This window comes from Falco naumanni, chromosome 6, assembly GCF_017639655.2.
Source record: "Falco naumanni isolate bFalNau1 chromosome 6, bFalNau1.pat, whole genome shotgun sequence".
NCBI classification, from domain to species: domain Eukaryota; kingdom Metazoa; phylum Chordata; class Aves; order Falconiformes; family Falconidae; genus Falco; species Falco naumanni.
The window spans coordinates 64,775,525-64,796,369 of record NC_054059.1 but is presented as its reverse complement, the minus strand read 5'-3'; the positions used below and the strand labels follow the sequence as shown (position 1 = coordinate 64,796,369).

The 20,845-nt window shown below is 35.9% G+C and overlaps 1 protein-coding gene across 3 annotated transcripts in view; it reads left to right on the top strand.

Moving 5' to 3' along the window:
- Positions 1 to 20,845, top strand: part of SLC16A10 (solute carrier family 16 member 10) — a 71,512-nt gene that overhangs the window by 27,310 nt on the left and 23,357 nt on the right. For all 3 annotated transcript variants that reach the window (XR_005828412.1, XR_005828411.1, XM_040597601.1), the window contains exons 2-3: positions 12,286 to 12,430; positions 15,836 to 16,274. Coding sequence is in view for 1 of the 3 variants with exons in the window: in XM_040597601.1 (XP_040453535.1) it covers positions 12,286 to 12,430; positions 15,836 to 16,274 (584 nt within the window). In the remaining 2 variants the exon portion in view is untranslated. The remainder of the gene's footprint in view (positions 1 to 12,285; positions 12,431 to 15,835; positions 16,275 to 20,845) is intronic.

Genomic DNA, 20,845 nt, shown 5'->3' with positions numbered 1-20,845 from the left:
CTGCGGAACCCAACACTGCACAAATGGAGCTTGATGGAAGACAGTCTGGTGTATTAAGGTCAGTAGTGATGCCTGCAGCAGGCCTTTGACCAAGCCTGTACTCCCTGAGCAACAGAACTGAAAGACTTTGTTCAGGATCTTGCATGTAATACACATAACAACAATTTTCCTTATTTTGTTGCTTTTTTCTGCATTTTCTTTTCTCAGCATCTGTAATTTGTCAGTGGAAATAGCCCTATGTTTTTAAGCTTTTTAGATCATTTTAAGAGACAGATGCTTTCTTTTTCATTTATTTTTTTTGGGGGTTCTAGAAGACCAAAAACCTCTGCATATGTACTATAGCTGTTTTCTGTGGAGCATGGATGTGTATTGTACACATTATTAATGTTAATATCATTATTATTCACATGTTATCTAGTGACAGTTACTGTTTATGATGTAATAGCATTTTTGTTAGGCTGAGTATTATTTTTAGTCCTTTTCTTCCCTCCCCTTACAATTAGTAATAGGGAATAATAGTTCACTTACTCATTTGGAGTTAAGATTTGACTGCGAATATGGCAAATTGCTGGTGTAATTCCTGAATTGCTCTAGTGGGGTTACTGTTCTGGGAATAGCATTAAAGCATACTTGGTTGTAGAAAAACTATTAGTCAAGCTACTTGGTGCTTAGATTGCAAGCTGATAAAACATATTTCAAATGCTCCGTCTCTTCTAAGAAATCAGTGTGATGTTAATGGATGGAGATGATTCTTCAGCAGAGTATTGAGTGCTTTTCTTTTTTGATAACAACCATTATACTATTCTATAATGTGCTATTATGCAATGTAATGGAAAAAAAAACCAACTTCCGTACTGATTATTTACCAGTTCTTGCTATTGACACAACAAAAAAGGCTGAGTCACTGCAATAGTGTTTCAGATTTGCAGGGCTTAAGCAAGACTGTTGCAATTCTTAAGCACAGTGGTGGGTTTAGGCTTCCTTTCAACAAATAAATACAAAGATTTTCTTGTGAAGTATTAAGGAGTAAGGCATTGAAACTCTCTAAGGTTTTCTAACCCTCATGAGATATTTGAAGGAGATAACTAATTCCAGCAGTTTTCTTGACTAATTTCTAGTTTCTCTTAAAATAAAAAGACTTTCATACCTTAAGGAAGTAACAAACAATGTGTTAATCCAGGGCTTCAGAGAGAAAATTGAGACACCGTGTGCCTGTGTCTGTTTGCTTATGGTGGGTACAAAGAGTCTTTTAATACAACCACCCAGAAGCTTGAGGAACTAAAGGTGTTGGTGAAAAACAGGGAGGAAATGAATCAGCAGTATGATTGGCTCAGGGTTCTGTGCTCTTGTACCTACTTATTTTTGAAATAAGAGCTTTGGACTTACGATATCTTTTGGAATATGGTAAAATATTTAGTAAAACCATTGGTGGTGTTTTCAAGATAGTGGGATCTTTACCAAGTAAAAGTATTCTGTCATTAAAAAAATCTTCAGAAAGTTGTATTTGCTCACTGAACTTCTTTTTTTTGAGTGGGTGCTGTAGTTTTGGTAATGGATCACTAATAGGTAGATCCAAAGTAAAAGAAAAAGCAATGTAATAGGAATATTATTGAAATAGAAAGATCTGTTTCTTGACTTAAACAACAAATGTATTCCAGATATCATTGTTTATATATGCTTTTTACCTTCTATTATATGCTGTATATATGCTTTACTACTTCCTTTTTTTTTTAAACTACATTTTACCTATATAAAACTTAAAAAAACTTGGAATCTTCTAAAGAAACTTATTGCGAGCTATAGCATGTGATTCAACAGCTTAAATGGAAGCTTTTTGTTTAAATTTTCTTCTGTCGTTTACTGACTGTAAATATCTAAATTATATCTCTTACCAGTAGTAATTATCTGCAGTGTCTAGTCAAAATCCTTTTGGTATTATGAAGAAATGAAAATATGTATAACCTCTTGCTTTTCATTTTTTGCAAACTGGATATTAGACTGAATGGGACAGATGTGAACTCCAAATCTAAGTACTTCAACAAGCTGTAGTTCATGTGTACTGTATCTGTCAGACTGATTTATTGCAGTTCTGTATGTGAAATATTTCATATGCAGCAGATCATTCATGAGGTTTTATCAGCTGTAAATCTAAGATGAAATTACTTTGTGGGCAAAGTAGCAATTTGCTCAGGCTTTCTAGATGTGTGGCAACCTGGGCATTTGGATTCCTGGAAATCTGATAGGTAACTGCCTGAGTAGTTGGGCACTAAATTAATGAGAAACAGTTTATTGTCCCAGTGGGCGATATTGATAGACTTAAAAATTTTGGATGGTGATGAGGCAGAAAAACAAGGTCAAGAGTTACAGTGGCTAGTTAGCTTGGTTACAAGGGTTACAGAGTGCAGAAGCAGTCACATGTGTGTGTAACTGATATAAAGGGCACTTGCTGGCATAGGGGATTACTGTCATATGCTTTTCCTTGTATTTGGTCTCATGAAGCTTTCCATACAAATGATTTCCTCTTCCTGTTAATCCTCTGAAAGAAACAACCCTTTAATCCTTTTGTTTGCTGTTCAAAAACTTATGGTACCCCTATTATTCTACTAAGTTTTCAGTATTTAAAGGGAAGAGGGGATAATGGCTGAAAGAAAATAAGATGCATGTAAATCTCTGTTTTTCTTCAGCCTGTGAGAACAGCATTTAATTCTTAGTGTCACTTAGAATAGTCCAGTTTTGGAGTTGTGTTTCCATTTGGCAGTGTATTTCTGATGAGGCTGATAAATACGTATGTAAATACTAGGTAAAAGTAAGCATTCCTTATGAAAGGTGGGCATACTGAACTGCTTGTCACCGCACTTTACCTTAAGATTGCTTTTTTAAAGTCAAATGTAGCTTTCTACTTAACTGATAGCATGAAACAATGTTACAATTGCAAAGACAGAATTTTGCTGTATAGTTCGATGTTTGTACTTGTAATACTACGTGCAGGTACATGCCTCTGAACATCTGTCTTGTTTTCTGGATTGAAATATCCTGTTTCAAAATAGGTACTTCTGTTTCCATATAAATGCCGATTCTTCCTCTCTGAAGCAGATGCTAGTTCAACAATCAGATCTTACCTTGAAAAATATGTGCCCATTACAGGGTCTAAATGATTTGTCCTAAAATCACTTGTTTGGCTGGAGTTCTTTTGCTCTTTGTGATTGTTTTGGGTTTGGTTACTGTACTTTTTTCTTTATGGTAAATAGTCTGTCCCTTAATAAAAATGGGGAATTGTTTGCTATTAAACCTTAAATTTGATGCTTTTAATGACTATTTTGGGTGGATAGAGGGGAATGTTGGTTTGTAACATTAAGAGATCTTTTAGGTAACAGTTTGAGCCTTGAAGATATGGATTTAAGACCTAAATAAAGTTTGGTTATTTTGTAGGGACCTGCAGAATAAAAGGGGAATATATGCTGATGTAATCAGAAAATACATGCTGTTGTAGTATGTCTTGAGGATGTTAATGAAGTTGCTGAGATGTAATAGGGTCTCTTAGCCAATTCCGATTGTTTCAGAAAGATCTTTGTATGTGAAGAGTTAAGGTTAGTTTGTAAGCTGCTTGATAGCAAACTATGCTCCTGAACTTCTTCAAATAGCGTACCAAACTTACTTGTGAAGATTCCTTTATCTTGTCTGTTTTTATCTTCATCATGGTCTCACAAGGATTTGTGTTGCTGTTGAACTAAAATGTGTGCTTGTGCCATTTAAAAGTCAAACTTGATCTGCAGGTCTTTCCCCTGTCTCACTTGCATTCACTAGGGTGAGGAAGAAGAACAATAGCTTCACTAAGAATTTTGGAATTTGGGTCTTGAGGTCTAGTCTATGCTATAGCTTTAAAACATGAGACTGTTGCATGACTTGTTCGGTTGCAAATATATTTGGAATATGTATGTAAGTATTGGTTGTGAGAGCAGTCAGGATTAAACCTTTCTGGCAAATCAGGTTGTCATCTTTGAATTTAATAGCTAATACTTCTTATGCAGAATGTTACTGATCCCAAATCAAAACAGAACATGATGCTTGATGTTCAGCTGTGTGGTGTGCATAAAAAAAACCAAACCAAAAAGCCCCAGTGCTAATTGAGGTGGGGGTGGGGAGATAAAAATGTGCCTGGAAATCAGTTCTGGGATTCAATTTTATTTTATTTTATTTTTTGTTGGGCTGTTAGTTGAAAATGTGATTACATTGTACTTTGAAAACTGCCTCAGACAGTCAGCAGAAGACATTCTTGTATGACTTCTAAAAGGAAAAACATGTGGTTACAGCCATTTCTTATCGATTTGTTCCTTGTTTGTTCTTCCTACCACAGCATTTTCAGACTTTATTAAGTGTCAAAGGTCAAGCTCAGTTTGCCATGAAGTCCAAATGCATGTGTTTTTCTGTTAATGATTAGTTCAGCCTTCCTTTAAAGGTTCCTGAAGGCTTAGTACTTAAATTTCTACCAGCAATACTTTGCCTAACAGTGCACTTCTTACTTTTGAGCTTTTGTTCTAGATTTTACAAACTTAAGCATTTGCTTGTTTTCCCCTGACTTTTAAAACTACATAGATGATCTGCAGTCTCTCTGGTAGTAAAAGTTGTTTGCTTCTAAGAACATCTTTTTCTTTAACTGTTTCAGGTTCCTATTTTATGCCTTATAGTTTAAGGAAAATGTCATGATCGGTTTCCCATACTTGCTTTGGATTCATTATTACTATCTGTTTTGTTGATTTGTTAAAGAGGGTACCAATAAGAAAAAAGCCCCCCAAACTCTGCCTAAGCTTGTCTTACTATAGCAAGTATAAATTAGATGGTAGTTAAGTAATCAGCTAGCTGCAGTGATATGGGATGTTTTGTCAGTGCACGAATACCCATTTTTCTGACTGCTCTGTTTATGCATGACTGTTTATGCTCACAAGGACTTGATCTCAGTAGAAATTCTGATCTTCTGTTGTCATTACTTGTGAAGGCAAAGGGTGAAAGTAGTATTCCTATTTTTGTAAATGGCAAGCTTAGGGACAGTCACTGTATTAAGGATATGTGTGAATCTCTCTGGCACTCAGTCTTTTCATCCGTCACCCATTGTGTCAGAACATTTATGGTGTATAAAGCCTTGGAAGAAATCAGTGTATGTTCTGACTTTATACAGTGTTTGGTTTTGTTTCTTATACCTATTATATGAGCTTATTTTGCTAATTTTACAACATACTAGTGTGTTTATGCTTCTTCCCACATTGTGGCATCAAGATTGAAATGGCACGTACAAACCTGAGGTAGAATTCCGGACTGTCATAAGGCGCATATACTGAAGAGAGTCTATGCGTAAGTGCAGGAAAGCTTACAGGTATTTGTAAAATCTGTGAGTTCAGTCTTTTCATTCAGAACAAACTAATTCAGACTGCCAGATGACAACTTAATGTCTTCTGAAAACACCAGTTATGCTTTCATGCTTGTGATATTGAAATGGGGAGTCTGTTCAAAGATCTAATTTTTGGGATCCAGCGGTTCATATATAGTTCTTGGTTTCCGACTCACTACAACTACCAGTATCTTTCAGTAATAAGGTTATTCAACAAAAGCCTTGTTCCTCAGGGACAAGCGAAAAAAGAGTGGAGGAAAACCCAATGTCTTATATTCCTATCCAATACTTCCACTAGCCCCTGGTTCATAAACCTTTGTGTATTGACCAGGATCTCTTTGAGTGTGTTATTGAAATCCAATTAGACTCTTTATAGATCATTCTGATTCTTAAATCCTGTTCAAGATAGCTTTGGTGTCCAAAAGAAGTGGTATTTCCTTGTGCTTAATTCTCTTGGCCCAAAATACTTTTAGAATTTTCATTTAAATTGGGATTCAATTTTTGGATAATGTTGCTTTAAGGGAGAGCCTAGCTCGGATATCTGCAGACTGTACACTTGAAAGCAAGCAAACTGAAAGCTGTAGTCACGTAACCTGAGTTCAGAGTATAGAATACTTCCTGTGGCAGCATTATGTCAAAAAATTATTTTTAGTCCTTAATCACACACTTTTTTTTCTAATGGGATCAGCAGATCTCTTGAATAGAACAAGCAATGCACTTCCTCGACATAGGAATTCTAAAAGTGTCAGTACTTTAGCACAAGCTTGTATCATTGTTTTCAGGGTGATTTCAACATCTGCTTTCCTTTTCTATTGGCGTACTGTTGTGCAGTCTGTGGATTGCTCAGTAATGGGAACAGCTATGTAGAAATTAAGTAGCTCTTCCTTTTGCGCACACAACTAATGAAATTCTTCAGAATTCATGAGAAGCTGCTGAGCTGGCTTTGAAACAATTTTCACAGGCGTGTGTAAGCAAGGCATGTAGCACAAGGCATTTGGCATCATCTTTGGGTAGTGAGTGATAGGCTGGTTAAAAATAGGCTTGGCAGTTTCCAGGAGGCTGACCTACAGAGGCTGTGTATGGACATGGGAGAGTATTCAGATACTTGCTGGGTCTAATGGTTCTGTTGCTCTGTTGGTTACCTAACGTGTTTAACAGTTCCCTCTTTTGGAAATTACTAGCTTTTCCATGGAGAAAGAAAAATAATGGATAAAAGAGGTTGTACCTGGAGTGCCTTAGGCAACAGGTAACCCTGTGCTTTCGGGCACTGGCAACAAGAATAAAACAATGTTGATAGGAAAAGCACATCAGTAGGAGGGAGATACGGGAGTTCTAAGCAATGAAGCTTACATCTATAATGCTAACAATGAGTTTCATGAGATTTGTGTAAGGACCTAATTGGCTTAGAATTCAAGGATAGCGCTAAGTCCTTCCCATTTCCTAAGTGGGAGAAAAAACCCCCCAGGGTTTGGTTCTTGAAAGAGTTTTTACATCTAAGACTCACAAACAGATTTATGGTTGGCCTAATATTGCCAACCTAAATTTTTTTGTCTGAAAAACTGCTAATGTTTAACATGATCTTTAGAATCCAGTTTTTCAATAAACTAAATTAGGGTTTTAGAACCGTATTCTTCCATACATTATAGTGTCTTAGAATAATTTGAGTTGGAAGAGACTGGTCTGGCACCCCTCACTCAAAGGAGGGCCAAGTTAAAAAAATAGATTGAACTTCTGAGTTAGATCAGATTGTTCACGGCCTTGTCCAGTCAAGCTTTCAATATATCCAAGGATGGACACTTCACAGCTTTTCTGGACCACTCATTCTGGTGTTTGACTACCTTCATGGTGAAAAAATGTTTCATAACACCTAATTGGAATATCACTTACTGCAGTTTCAGTTGTTTTTGTGTGCTGTCACTGTGCACCACTTGAAAAGAGACTAGCTCTATATTCTGTAATAATCACCTGCTAGGTACTGGAGGCACTAATTGGATTCCTTTTGAGCTGCTGGACAAATTCAAACTTTGTACTCTGTCCTTGTGTGTATGTTGGTGGCTGATGGTGAGACTTGCTGAGTTCTTCTGTTATTGCTGAGTGATTAATATGGCAGATTAAACTCAGTGTACATATGTGTCTTGTGGAGAGAAATATAATCCAAATACGTGCTGAAAAAAAGGGCCTCTACATCAGTCATTATCATTGGCAGGAGAATAAGGTCATGGATAGTTTTTTAAATATCTTTACCCTGAATCAGTTGCAATACATTCTTTTTAAAAAAAAAAAGAAAAAAAATTACACTAGCACAGAAACTTATTGTTTGTCCTATATTAAATACTGTATGCAGTTCTGACTAACTTGGCTTTGAAACAGTATGATACAATTAGACTCAATGTAAAGGGGGAAGGGGGAAAAGTATATCTTCTATAATAGTCAAAGTAAAAAGATGCTTCGTTTTGGAGAAGAAACTAGTATGAACAGATCTGATAAAGACATATAAAACCATAGGTTGCAAGAGGAAGTTTAGCAGGGATCGTTAGTTCATGTTTCTTACAGCAGAGGAATTAAGGTTATGAGCATATTAAAAAAATCCTTGAAGTTCATTAAAGAATGAAGGGTGTTATCTCTGTGTTAAGCCAACCACCTGAAAGACACTTGGGAGGATAAAACTGCTAAGATTTTTATTGTAATACATAGAAAAACTGACTGTGAAGAGGAATGCTATGGATGAATAGCCTTAAATTTAAATTTATGCAAGATAAAACATTCCAATGCAATATGGTATTAATGCTTTCTTTTCTGTTGCATCATAAGTCCTAGTGCTTGAGTCTAAATAATGAACTAAAACATTAAACAGCTTGATTTGTAGTTTGGAATATAAATACGTATTACATAATCTGCCTGTGACAATAGGCATGGTTTTGTGAATAGGTAGATACTATATAGCTGAAAACAAGAGAAGGTCTTTAACATGGGGCTGATTATTAAAACTCACAGTAAAACGGCATAATTGTGCAGTACGTGGTATAGTTTCATTTCTGTAGGCCTTCGAACAGAGAAATCACTAAAGAAATATGAGAACATATACTCAGAATATAGTTGAACAACATACATGTTCTTTTATCAATTCACTACAAATGCAGCTGTGAGTTTTCATTTTAAAATAATTCTATTAACATAAAGTTTGGGGGGTTGTGATTATTACGTGTTTCCATGAACAGACTTCAGTATAGATGCTACCAATGGGCTGTCTGGTCTGATATTTTTGGCTCAGTGATAACTTCTGTTCCATCTTCTAGGGAAGCTGGGGAATTGGTTATTCTGCAATTACATGTTTTGAGAAGCTAATTCTTAACTTCCAGTGCCTTAAGGAAGTTTAAGTCCTTAAAGCAGAAATAGCTTTTCTTCTACTGCAATCAAAATATTTTGTATATGAATATGAATACAGTTATATGTAGCAATTAGCTTCTGTGCTAGTACCTGGGTTAGCAGATGTGGAATATAGCCAGCTTGTGGCCAGGAAAGCAGCCAATAGCCTGGAGCAGAAATGTTTTAATTAATAAGTAATAACTGCTCTAGAGAACTTCGCTATTCTGGCAAGCTGCATTTGTAATTTTTCTTAGTACTTATTTGGGACAGTTGTTGTAATTTCTATTTAAAAAACATGGAAGACAATTGTACCTTTTTCATACTGAGTAAAAAAGTATAAGAATGCTTGAAAACTTACTTGAGCAAAGTGGAATTGAAAATTACTTGGATCTATTGAGTATATTTTATAGCCGTCAGTTTCTTTGTAGGATCAAGATACTGCAGCAAGGATTATTTGCCTTAAGGAAATTAGTGATTTAGACATGTGCTGTTCTATTTGTATCTTAATTCTCAGTGCTGGGTTTCTTTGCCAAGGATGGGTATGGTAAACTTTCTTGAACTATGCGTATGTGTGAAATTAAGCTTCAAGGATATTTTCATTAAATAATAAAGCTGTTCATACAAGACATGCCAACAACGTATCTAAGTTACATTTCTGTAGGACACAAGAGTCTGTTATTAGATTTGTAATTTGAAGGGCTCCAGTTTCCATTAGATAGATAAGTGGTAAAGCACAGGCTTCTGCTTCTGCAGTTTAATATGCTGTTCAGAAATGCTTTGGATGAGGCCAATGTGCTTCCTCTTACCAGTCTCTTGTGTTGAAAATCAGTGGGAACCTTTCTTCTTTTATTTAGGCTTTGCCTGCCATTGCTATAACAAAAAAGAGAGGATCATGTGGTAAGGAGGGCATATTTCTTCCATTAGTACCTGGAAGCATGAAGAGACAAAGTCAGCGTAATGTTAACTGAATGTAATTTGAGCTGAATGTTTGCACTTCAGGCTTTTATATTCCAATTATTTTATTAGCTGTCTAAGCCATTACAAAGTACTGTAAACTGTTTGATCCCACTAAGGAGAATGCTAATTGAATCACAGCCTGTACTAACTAGAAATTAGGACTGCTGGAATCGTATCTGTGGCTCTGAAGTAATTTAATTTAGTCTGAACTTATGCAAGCTACTTCAACTGTTTCAGTTGCCTGATTTCTTTACCTGTTTGTCTCCATGAATGTGGTGCATGTACCTGTCCATGTGAAATTGGATTCTCACAAGCAGTAATCTCTGGTGGGCTTGCCTAGTCCTCAGTTGCCTTTGTGTCTTCTCATACCTAGGCAGGAAGGCTGGCAGGAGGCTCAAGCATTCCTTGGTACCTTCATACCACTGTAAATCTGATGACAGTGAGTCTTGTAATGCATATTTCTCAAGAATTATCTGCCTTTTCTCTTGGCCTTGGAGATACCCCAGGTGTCACAAGTATTCTGAGATTTAGTGCTGCCCTGCAAGTCACGCAGAGGTGCTGAGGACTGTTCGTGGTGGTGGAGCTACCATTTATCTGGGGTGTGTGTGTGTATGTGTGTGTGACAGAAAGCCATGGACATTCTACCTCCTAGTGTTTGCAGTTTCCTTTGGACAGTAGAACTGCAGGCTCTGTATAGCTCACTCTGGGAAAGAATGAGGAGCCTTGCTGAAGTTGGACTTCTCTACCTCCTGCTTATGAGTTGTAGTTGGTACAATGTTGTCTTGCAACGTCAGGAGCCATCTGAGCTGTAAGATGGGCATGGCAAGAGATGACTTGGAGATCTGTCCCAAGGTGCATTTGAGTCTTCCCTGACTGGAGAGGAAGAGAACGGACAGATTCATTAATCTGGTCTTGGCCTTTCAGTGTCACAGGGGCCTTGTTCTCCCTAGGCTTTTGTGCTCTCCATTCACACAGCTCATGTTTCTGTGGCAGAGGTGGGTGCAAGGCTACCAGGGCTGTCCTGTCTGGGTTAGTCATACCCAGGAAATACCCATGCAAGTACCTCACTCTACTTCAGATTGTGTCTTGAAACTCCACTATATTTAACACATACTCAAAAAACCTCAATAATACCCTCTGCTCCAAACAGTTAGGTCACGATTCATTGAGATCATTGTTTGCCCTAAAATAAAGGGTTTATTTCTTGTACTCTCATTTCTGTTTTTCTCTAGCCATCTGTTCTCTTTTGTCTTTCATTTACATTGTAAACTCTTTGAAGAATAATTTTTTTGTTTGCTTATTTGTTTTGCTCTGTCTTCTTTAGTGCCTTGCACAATGGGGTCGTCATTGATGTGTACGGCTCACTGGCGCTTTGACAACACTACTTTTAGGTCTTGGTATTGATAGATATACTTGAAAATATTCTACGTTAGGTCTCCTCATTATATTTTTTCCCCCAGATAATTTTATTTGCCCTTATCACTGAATCACAATCATTTATCTAACTGTGTCTTTAAGAAAGATATCCTAAACAATATTCCAGTTACATAATTTAAAATCCATTCAGGTTGAAAAAGTTTTCTTCCATTTTCTGTGCAGTTTAAGAAGTTAAAATATTTTTTCCAATGCATCTTGCATCAACATCTTTTTCCACTGCCTGTTTAGACCTTTCCTCCCCCCTGCCCCCCAAATAGATGGGGACATTTACATGCCTGAATATACTTGTAACTGTTGTGCTACAGCAGCTTGATTTACCTTTATGCCCTGGGAGGACTGGTATGATGCAGAAAGTTGAATTTTAATTTTAAATGAATCAAATTATCTTCTACTCAAGTTAATTTGAAGAAATTTTTGGTAAGCTTGAAATAAAAAACACCAGTGGCTAAAACTATAGTGTACTCACCTGAACTGAAACTTATTATTGAAACTGTACTTTGTTTATAAATGAGACTTTAGACCATTATCAAGCTGGAACAGTATCGGATGTAGTGATATTTTCCCATTATATATGGAAATGGTTGTGCTAGCTCAGGTTGTGTACATTACAGTGTAAAAGCCTATTGTTCATTTACTCATTATTAATGTTCAGTATTATCTAGGTCTATGTAATTAAGTTAAAAAATTGTTAACATTTTTCAGCAGACCTAGCTGTTCAAAGTCCTTAAAGTCTAAAATTAAATAAAGTGAAATGTACTAATTTATGTCAGAATGGGTATAGATATGGAGCCTCAAAGGTATCTTTAATGGCCTAGTGATCAGTTTGAATACTAGGTTAGTTAGGAGGATTAATTGTGGTGGGGTGGTTTGTTTTTTTTTTTTAAGTAAAATAATAACAACTTCTGTAGCTAATTGCATTCATTGAGCTGATAAAATATAGATTTGTTGATCATGTGAATTGGTTAGGCTTTTTTACCATGTTGGGTAAATACAATTAAAAATGTATTTAATTATTTCTAAAATATTTACCCAATTGCTACCCAGCTGTTACCTAAGATTTTATGTTGCTGAATTAAAACAAATGTTAGCTGAAAGCTTAAATCACTTGGTCTTCTAAAGCTCTGTGTTTTTCTATTTTGCAGCATGGGTGAGCTCTCTTTCTATGGGGATGGTCTTCTTCTGTTCTCCAATAGTCAGTATATTCACAGACCTGTTTGGTTGTCGAAAAGTAGCTGTTACTGGAGCTGCAGTAGGGTTTGTTGGACTACTTTCCAGTTCTTTTGTAAGGTAAAAAATTATTTTTGTTACATTCAAAGTATTTTACCAATTTTACAGTGTAGAGGTAGTGCTGATTCTGTCAACAGAATATGAAAGAGTAAGCAGTACTACTTTATATTATCTGTTAATTAGAAACCTTTTTTATCTGTTTTTTTCTTTCTATGACTTGTGCAAACACCAAGTAGTACTTTCAATTTCAAAAATAACTTTAAAAATATAGCGTGACCTTGTCACAGCACTCCCTATTTAACAGGAACCACTATGTATAAATGTGGCAACAGCAAGACTAATGCTATGAGATCAACAGCATTGTCCTGGATAAACTTGTTGTATGTTTGTTTATGTATGCTGTGGTTTAGCAGGTACGTAAACATTGTTTCTGTCTTCTCCCCTGCCCTGTCCCCTCAACTTGCTTTTAAAACACTGTTTTAATGTTGATAAATACGCCACAGGAACACCTACAGGAAGGTGTTAATGTTCTAGTAAAATTTGATGTTTCCATTACTGGTTCAATTGCCAAACACAGAGATAGTGAAAACCTTGGTATAATAACATATACTTAGGGCTTATTTGCTTTACTAAAAGTATCCCAGTTCTTTCTAGTGTTATTGAAAAAACTTGAGCAGTAGTTGAACATTTTCCTTTCTCCAGATTAACGCCTAATTTTGTAATTTCTGTAACTTTTGCAGAATAAATCCTAAGTAGTTTGAGTGGCTGATTTGTTGGACATGCCCAGTAGAAGATGAGGAAACAGGAAATTTACTCACTTATTCTAGTCAACAGCAGAAATTCCTTAGTGAGGATGGAGTAAGAAGTAGCAGGAAAAAAGCCACAGCTACCTCTAGTTCTCAGTCTGCTTTTTGCCGCACCCTTAGCAGAATAAGTACAGGAACAATCAAAAGCAAAATTCAGAAAGTTTCCTATATAGATGAAAATGTATTATAGTCAGGCTTACAAAAATGTGTGTTCTATGCCTGTAGTCTGAACTGGACAGATGTGAGCTGGCTGTCACCTGGATGGATGAATATCCATGCTGTGTGGCACTATGCCTGAACTAATAAGTCTAGTTTGGGCACATGGCCCCTAATGTGAAAAACACATCCACAGATTTATAGGAAGAGAAGGCAAATAGTTCAGTCTTGGGTACTGAGACTAGTGTTTATATTTATTCTTGGAATAACTTATATTTATGGGAAAAAGAAAGCTTTGTTTTCTTGTTACTTGATCAAGCTTCTGATTTTTATTAATTTTTAGATTAATCCAAGTACAAATGTTTTGCTTAATTTTATTAAAGCAAACAAAAAATATCAGGAAGTAGGTTTTCTAAGAGGCTTGTTACCACAGGTGAGGTAAAAAATAAAAGAATGCATCTTGGAAAAGTCTTCCTTCTTGTTTTCCAGTAGTGTATTAAGTGATTAATACTGAAACAATCGTTTATAAATTAAATCTCTGGGTAAAGGAAAGATGTTTTCATCCATTAAACAAACTGCTGTCATCCTTGTGTTTCCCTGATATCCGACGGAACAAAGGTGCAGAAAAGGCATGTGAAGGAAGCTTATTTTGTAAAGGTTTTATAAACATTCTAGCTTTTTTGAACTTTGTTTTAGAATTTGAAGAGCGTTTTGAGATGAGAGGGGTAAATTCTTGTTGGAGTACACGGCATGTTAATGTGCATTCTTGATGTTTCATTATGGTACTTACACTGAAATGATTTATGCCTATGATATCAGTTAATTTAGGGAGTATAGTTCAGATACAGAAGTCTATGTTCTAAAAGTAAAATATTGTACAGTAAATGTAAATATTGTTTACTGCTTTTTGTTACAAACTGATTTTTTTAATGTAACTTTCACCTCTTAGGAATCTGAGATGTAAAAATCTTCATAATGCAGGAAAATATTTTAGTATGTATGTCATGCTACAGACTCTTTGAGTGAATCTACAGGTGCCAGCAGAAGTTCTGTCCTTTACTGTATTACAGTCCTCTCGTTTTATAACTTCTGTTTTTATTTTGCCTGGTTATTTTCCATTGATAAAGGTAATCAGTCTTTCCTCCTTATGTTGTTTCTGCTGGCTTACCTTGTGTATAATCAGTTTCAGAAATTGATAGTTTAAGGCAGAAAGCAATAATATTATGTTACACAAATACTTTTTCACAATAGTACACAAAAGCAGAGTTCCTGGTGTCAGGCCTTTGTTAGTCAAATACTATTTTCTAAAAATTTCTGTAATTGCATGGGAAGCTTGTGGACTGTATTTTGCTATAGAGATAACAACCTGTGATGAAAAGCACTACATAAAGTATTCATAGTCTTTTTTTTTTTTTAAAAAAAAAAAAGTTAATATATTGGCTAACAGGTTAAATGGTTTTCTGTAACTGCCTTAAAAGTAGGTGGTGGCTGATAGAAAAGAGCCCATAGTTTGGTGAAAAAGCAGCATAAAATAAATTAAATGAATCATCATGTGCCATCTTGAATCTTGTATAAAAACATTTCTCACACATTGCCTCCTTCATCTAAATGTAAAAAATTCTTCCTTTGACTTATTAATATTACGATACTAATCTAATTAATTATAGTAACACTGTTACTTCATACTGTTAAGATTTCTTGCACAAGCACCTCTTTAATGTCGTATGTCTCCCTGTGATCTAATACAATGGCTCTGCTTCATTTCAGTAGTATAGTAGATGGCAATGGTGGAGGACCTTCTGATGAAGATTCCCCTAAACAGAGCTGGAATGTTTCATTCTTTATTAACTCTTTCCTATTTCTTTCTTAGCATATCCAATATCTAGATCAAAACACTGAATTTTGAATATTTAATAAAAAGGGGATTTTTTGTCTAAAAAGATTAGTACCTAAAGTTTATAATTTGCTAATAATGTATTATTACCAAATACTGACAGTATTTTTGTTTTATTTTTTATTATTAATGATGTTTTCCACTTTTGCTATTGTATTTTCATAATAAACTATGTAAATACTTTATTTTTTGAGTCCATGAGGAGTGTTCACTTCTATGTTTGAACTGCTAGCACAGTGAAGAAATGCGTAAATCAAAACAATGTAATTTTCTTTGGAAAAGAGAAAAGCAAAACCCAGCGATGGTTTAACTTGCATTTGGCTGATTCACCCTAACAGTGATTTTTAAAACTTGTAGTGAGACTTTTTGGGTGTAATTATACTTGGCTTTTTTACCTGTTCAGTGAATTCTATGAAATTTTCAGTGGAAGAAAACAGCTGAATTAAGCTGATTTCATTTCATTTAAACTATAAGTACATACAAACTCTTAACTGACTCTGTAAGCGTGTCAATTCATTGAAAAACTGCCTTGCATATGGTAGGTGAATGTGAGCAAACAGTGCTGTACAAAACACTAATGATTTTTTTTTCTTTTTTCTTTTCATGTAGCACCATTGAACCTCTATATTTCACCTATGGAATCGTATTTGCCTGTGGCTGCTCGTTTGCGTACCAGCCGTCCTTGGTCATTCTTGGGCACTATTTCAAGAAACGCCTTGGACTAGTGAATGGCATTGTCACTGCAGGCAGCAGCTTGTTCACTGTGTCACTGCCCTTCCTCTTGAGAGTTTTGATCGATTCTGTTGGCCTATACAACACCTTGCGGGTCCTGTGCATCCTTACGTTTATTTTGTTCCTGGCTGGCTTTACGTACAAACCCCTTGTTTCCAACACAAAAGACAAGGAGGGAGGAAAGAAGGGAAAGTTCAGATTTCCTCCTGGAAAAAAGATTTGCAATTTCTCAGTTTTCAAAGTTCTTGGTTACCGAATCTGGGCTTTTGGGATACCAGGTGCACTTTTTGGATACTTTGTGCCTTATGTTCACCTGGTAAGCACATGTTTCTTCCTACATATGACGTATTTAAAAATTAACGTATTTCCCTTTGTGTTAAGGACTAAGAAAATGATTTGAGATAGGAAGCAATATTTAAAGTGCAAGTTGTGTTGGGGAGAAACACAAAATTAATTTTGGTGCTCTGAGAGGGCTCTAATCAGAACTACTAGTTGATCCAGTTTAAAATTTTAGTTCCTTGTTCTCAATTGAAAATTTAAAATACTTTAACTATGAAGAAAGACACTTGAAAAGTATTCTGTGCTATTCCAAAGAGTTCTTTATTTTGGTACTCAGCTGCATACATTGCCAATCATATTTGTGTGTTTCAGAGGAATAATGGAAGGAATACATAACAGAAAATAGGTAAAACTTCTATTTTTTGTTCCTTTAAATTGAGGTATGTTTGTTAAAATGTGCATTTTTATAGTATATTTTTATAGACAACTTTCCAGGTTTATTAAAAGCAAAATACTTGGCTTTTTCTGTCTCAAGCTTTGTCATTTACCACTATAGCACTAATATAACTGATCCTGTTATCTGGTGCTTCTAGCTGCCAATTCATCAGTTTTTGTTGCTGTCAACAGTAATTGATGGAGCTTTAGCTTCTGATGATGGGGAAGCTGTCAGCCATTTTTTATACGTGTACTAAAGTTAACTTGTTTCCCTAGCAGATTTCCGCCCCACCCCCCGTGGTACACTGTTAATCCAAGAAGTTTTGATGCAGCTGGGAGATGCATTATGTGAAATGTATCTGGCTGGCACTCATTGCACTACTTAAATGGTGAATTATTTTTGAATGGCTTCCTGGTGGTGCTGTTTAAACTGGAGTGATAACAAACCAAAAGGCTTAAAAGGGAAAGCGCGGGGGGGGGGAGCTTACAACCTGCTATGGGATGCTCTATTTAGACCATTACACATACCCACGTTCAAGAGTATGTGAATAGTACCCACTATGAAAACAGAATAATAATACTACTTATTATTTATCTATGATAGAACAGTAAGATTAATGATAATAGATGTCTTGAATTCTGTCAAAAAAATCTTCAACTCTTTACAAGCTTATGCGTTTGTATGCAATATAGCAAGTGGTGTGTGTCACTGCTTTCTGGTGATACATTGGTTAGGTTACTGACTCTTCATCAGATACTTACTTTTAAAATTACCTTAGGGTGGGGTGGGGTTTGTTTTTGAGCAGCTGTAAATGGACTTTTATTCATGGCTAGTTCTTGTTACTTAGTTTTCAACTGTGCAGATCTTAGTTTAGTTTGTAGTGTTACAGAATATTTCAAAGGATTGTACTATTGTGACATCTTATTCTATCTCCCGGTAAGTTTTGTAGAGATGCTTTGAAATAAAACTGTTAAGAGGAGTAGAAGGGAAGTGTTGTAGAAAAAGCTATTGGATAGCTCATAAATGATCATTAACTGTTGCAGAGAACTGAACAAGGCTATACAAACAGTCATGTAGGACCTCTAAAATATATTTATTTAACAGAAAGCTTGAAACTTTTGACCAAGACACTTGTATGAATGCTCCTTGTTTCTAGATTGGATTAAAGCTAACAGTTGACTTGTAGAGGACAAAACCCTTTGTATCTCTCTTTATATTACGAAATTTTTCTTTTTATAGTGTGCTTTCACTCCTGTTGAGTGCTTTTTGCCCCATATCAGATTGGCACAAATTCTGATTGCGAAATACAACGTCCAGTACAGAAAAACAACTTGATCAAGGCTGTTTCTAATATAACGTTTGGTAACACTATAAAAATATTCCAAAGTACAGCTAGAATCTAATATTTTAGAGAGTACCTCAAAATTATACTAAGATATTTAAATTCCACCTGTTTTTGCTCAGATGCTCAGAGTTTCAGAGGAACCATGAAGTTTAACTGTTTATAACGTAGAATCTTCGATGGTAGTCAGTTTGCTTTGTTTACCACTTTTGAGGGAGGAAGCTTCACCAGCTCTTAGGAACTCTTCACTAAGAAGTTTTACGATCAAAAGCTGCTCCTGACACCCACACATTTTTGTTCTACTTTACTTGTCTTTAAATACTCAATTCTATTGTATAATTCTCTGGTGCCTCTGTAAACAAGAGAGGAAAATAATCTTAATGTATAGTAAGCTCCCACTACTTTTAAATAAAACCATTCTAAACAAGAGGCTTAGCTTTCATTCTTGGCCTTGCAGATGGCACTGTTAAATAGAAAATAGCTTGATTTTTTTTTTTTTCCCCCCTCTCTCTAATCCTGTAAAACATCTGATCATTTATAATTCAGATTTCTAACAAATTTAATTTAGGTACCTTTCAATATACACAAAGAATCCATGGAGGACTGAAGTACTCCTTAATTTGTTATATACCCAGGACTCTTGACCATAGTCTGAAATACTTAATGCCCAAACCAAACTCTGATCAGTGATTATCATAGGGATGGTATGAAACAGTATGACCTGGAATAAAATTTCATGTGTTTATGCCGATAAAGAAACCATGTAGGTATCATCAACCTCAGATTTCATTTTTTTTATGTATATGGTCCATTAAGTACTATGTAATTGCTCACTAATCTTTCAGAAATCTTTATATACAAACAGTTTAATAAAATAATCCTTAGCTTTACTGATGTTGAAATGGCAAATGTAAAACTTGAATTTCATCAATAGCAGTATTTCTACTTTCAGAAGGTATAAGATTTTTCTAACCTTTTGATAAATTATCAGGATTAAAAGAGTTTAATATCTGCAGGTCACATATTTAAGATTATTTTATAATTACTTTGTATGTGGTTGCCAAGGATGGATGTAGCCTCAGTAGCAGAAATCTGACAGAAAGCAGGAGTTCATATCGCTGGGTTGGAGGATGCAGTCAGAGGACTAACAGTGAACTTGCTGCTTGGGGTTTAAAGCATGAAGTCTTCTTGCAGCTAAACCCACCATTTCTGTACTTATTTCTACATAAACCTAAACTCATCCAGATACTTTGGTCTGCTTTTGGAACTAAACAAACATTCATCCCTCTAACTCATTTAATAATTGCAAAAAGAAGGGAAAATCTTTTTATTTGAATGAGATATTTAGTTTTATGAAAACATGAACAAGTGAAGAACCATAGCATTTATTGCTGATAAGCTGGGGGGACTGCTGAAAACCTTAGAAAACTCTCTGTGGATCTGTATTTGATAAAGTAAATAGATCAGTGTTTATGAAGGAACAGAATGGATTCTGCCCTTCAGCACAGATACTTCAACTGTAGCAGACAGCTCTGGACTTTTTTAATACTAGTTTTGTCTGCTTCTGATAAACCTGCATTTTATGTACTTTCAGAAGTACATAAAAGTACGTACTTCCAGATAAGTCAAAGGCTGTAAGAAAAAATAACTTTTTGCTAGTATATCTACCAAACCAGAGATTACTTTCTTCAACTTTTGAAAATGAGTTACTATTTTCCCATTGTGTACTGCATTTTTTCAATTATAGTAATATTGGAAAAGGGATATAATACTTGGGCAAGTGACAACATTCATTATGCTAAAAGTCTGGAAAATTTCCCACCATTAGAGCTGGCTGACAATAGCCAGGCTGCTAGTATGGGATGCTGGTTGCAAGTGCCCTAAGAAAAAACACTTAAGATGTACAGCCTCATGTCTACAGCTCTTCCCTTAGCCCTCAGGCCTGGTTCCTGTACTCAAGTCCCATTTTTCCTACTTGGAAAGGCAGTTTCTGCCAGTGTTGGGTGCTCCTATGTGATGGAACACAGGTGCCACAGGCCCTACTGGTTAGAGCTGTTGTGTGCCACCACCACCGGCCTCCATGGTGACTGGAGGTTGCGGACTTGATGTGCTCTAGTCACTGCACATCAGCTGCTGTCCACTGGCTTGGCACAGCGGAGGAGCTCCCAAGGTCCCAGGTGTATTGTCTCTGAGTGCTTCTGAGGCCAGCCCTTATTTCTGTGTGTCTCTTGTGTTTTCTGAAGCATATTGGAAAGGAAGATGCGTGTTGTGAAACTTGCAGTAAGCAAGAAATAAAAGCTCATTTTAGGCTTTGGAATTAGCCAGGTCTTTGCAGTTTTAACCATCTGCACTGTCTTGGCTAGGTAGAGTAAAAACTGTTAAAACCAGAGAAGAAAACCTGCTTGTGAGCTAGGCTTTAACTAAATTAAATTAAAAAAATAATTATATGGGATGCTAGATAGGATTCATATCAAGGAGCTGGCAATAATTACCAGTCCCTGACTTGTAGATACCAGCTGCATGCAAAATAGGCATTACTCTTTTTGGCACTTGCAGGGGAGAACCAAAAAGGGAGAGCTTTTCTTATCCCACTTTAATTGGTGTCAAATTCCGTTATAGGTGTTCCATTCCATGTGATTTTTGGGGAACTGGGAGTAATACTATAAATAGATTTTGACTTAATTTTATAATATACTTTTAGCATTAACTCAGATTGAAGAGCAAGTCGATAACTCATAGGATTATTAAATCAAAGAGCTGTTATTCCTCTTAGTTTTAAAACCAGTTTAAACTGCAGTGACGGAGAACTTTTTCCTTTGATGTCTCTCTA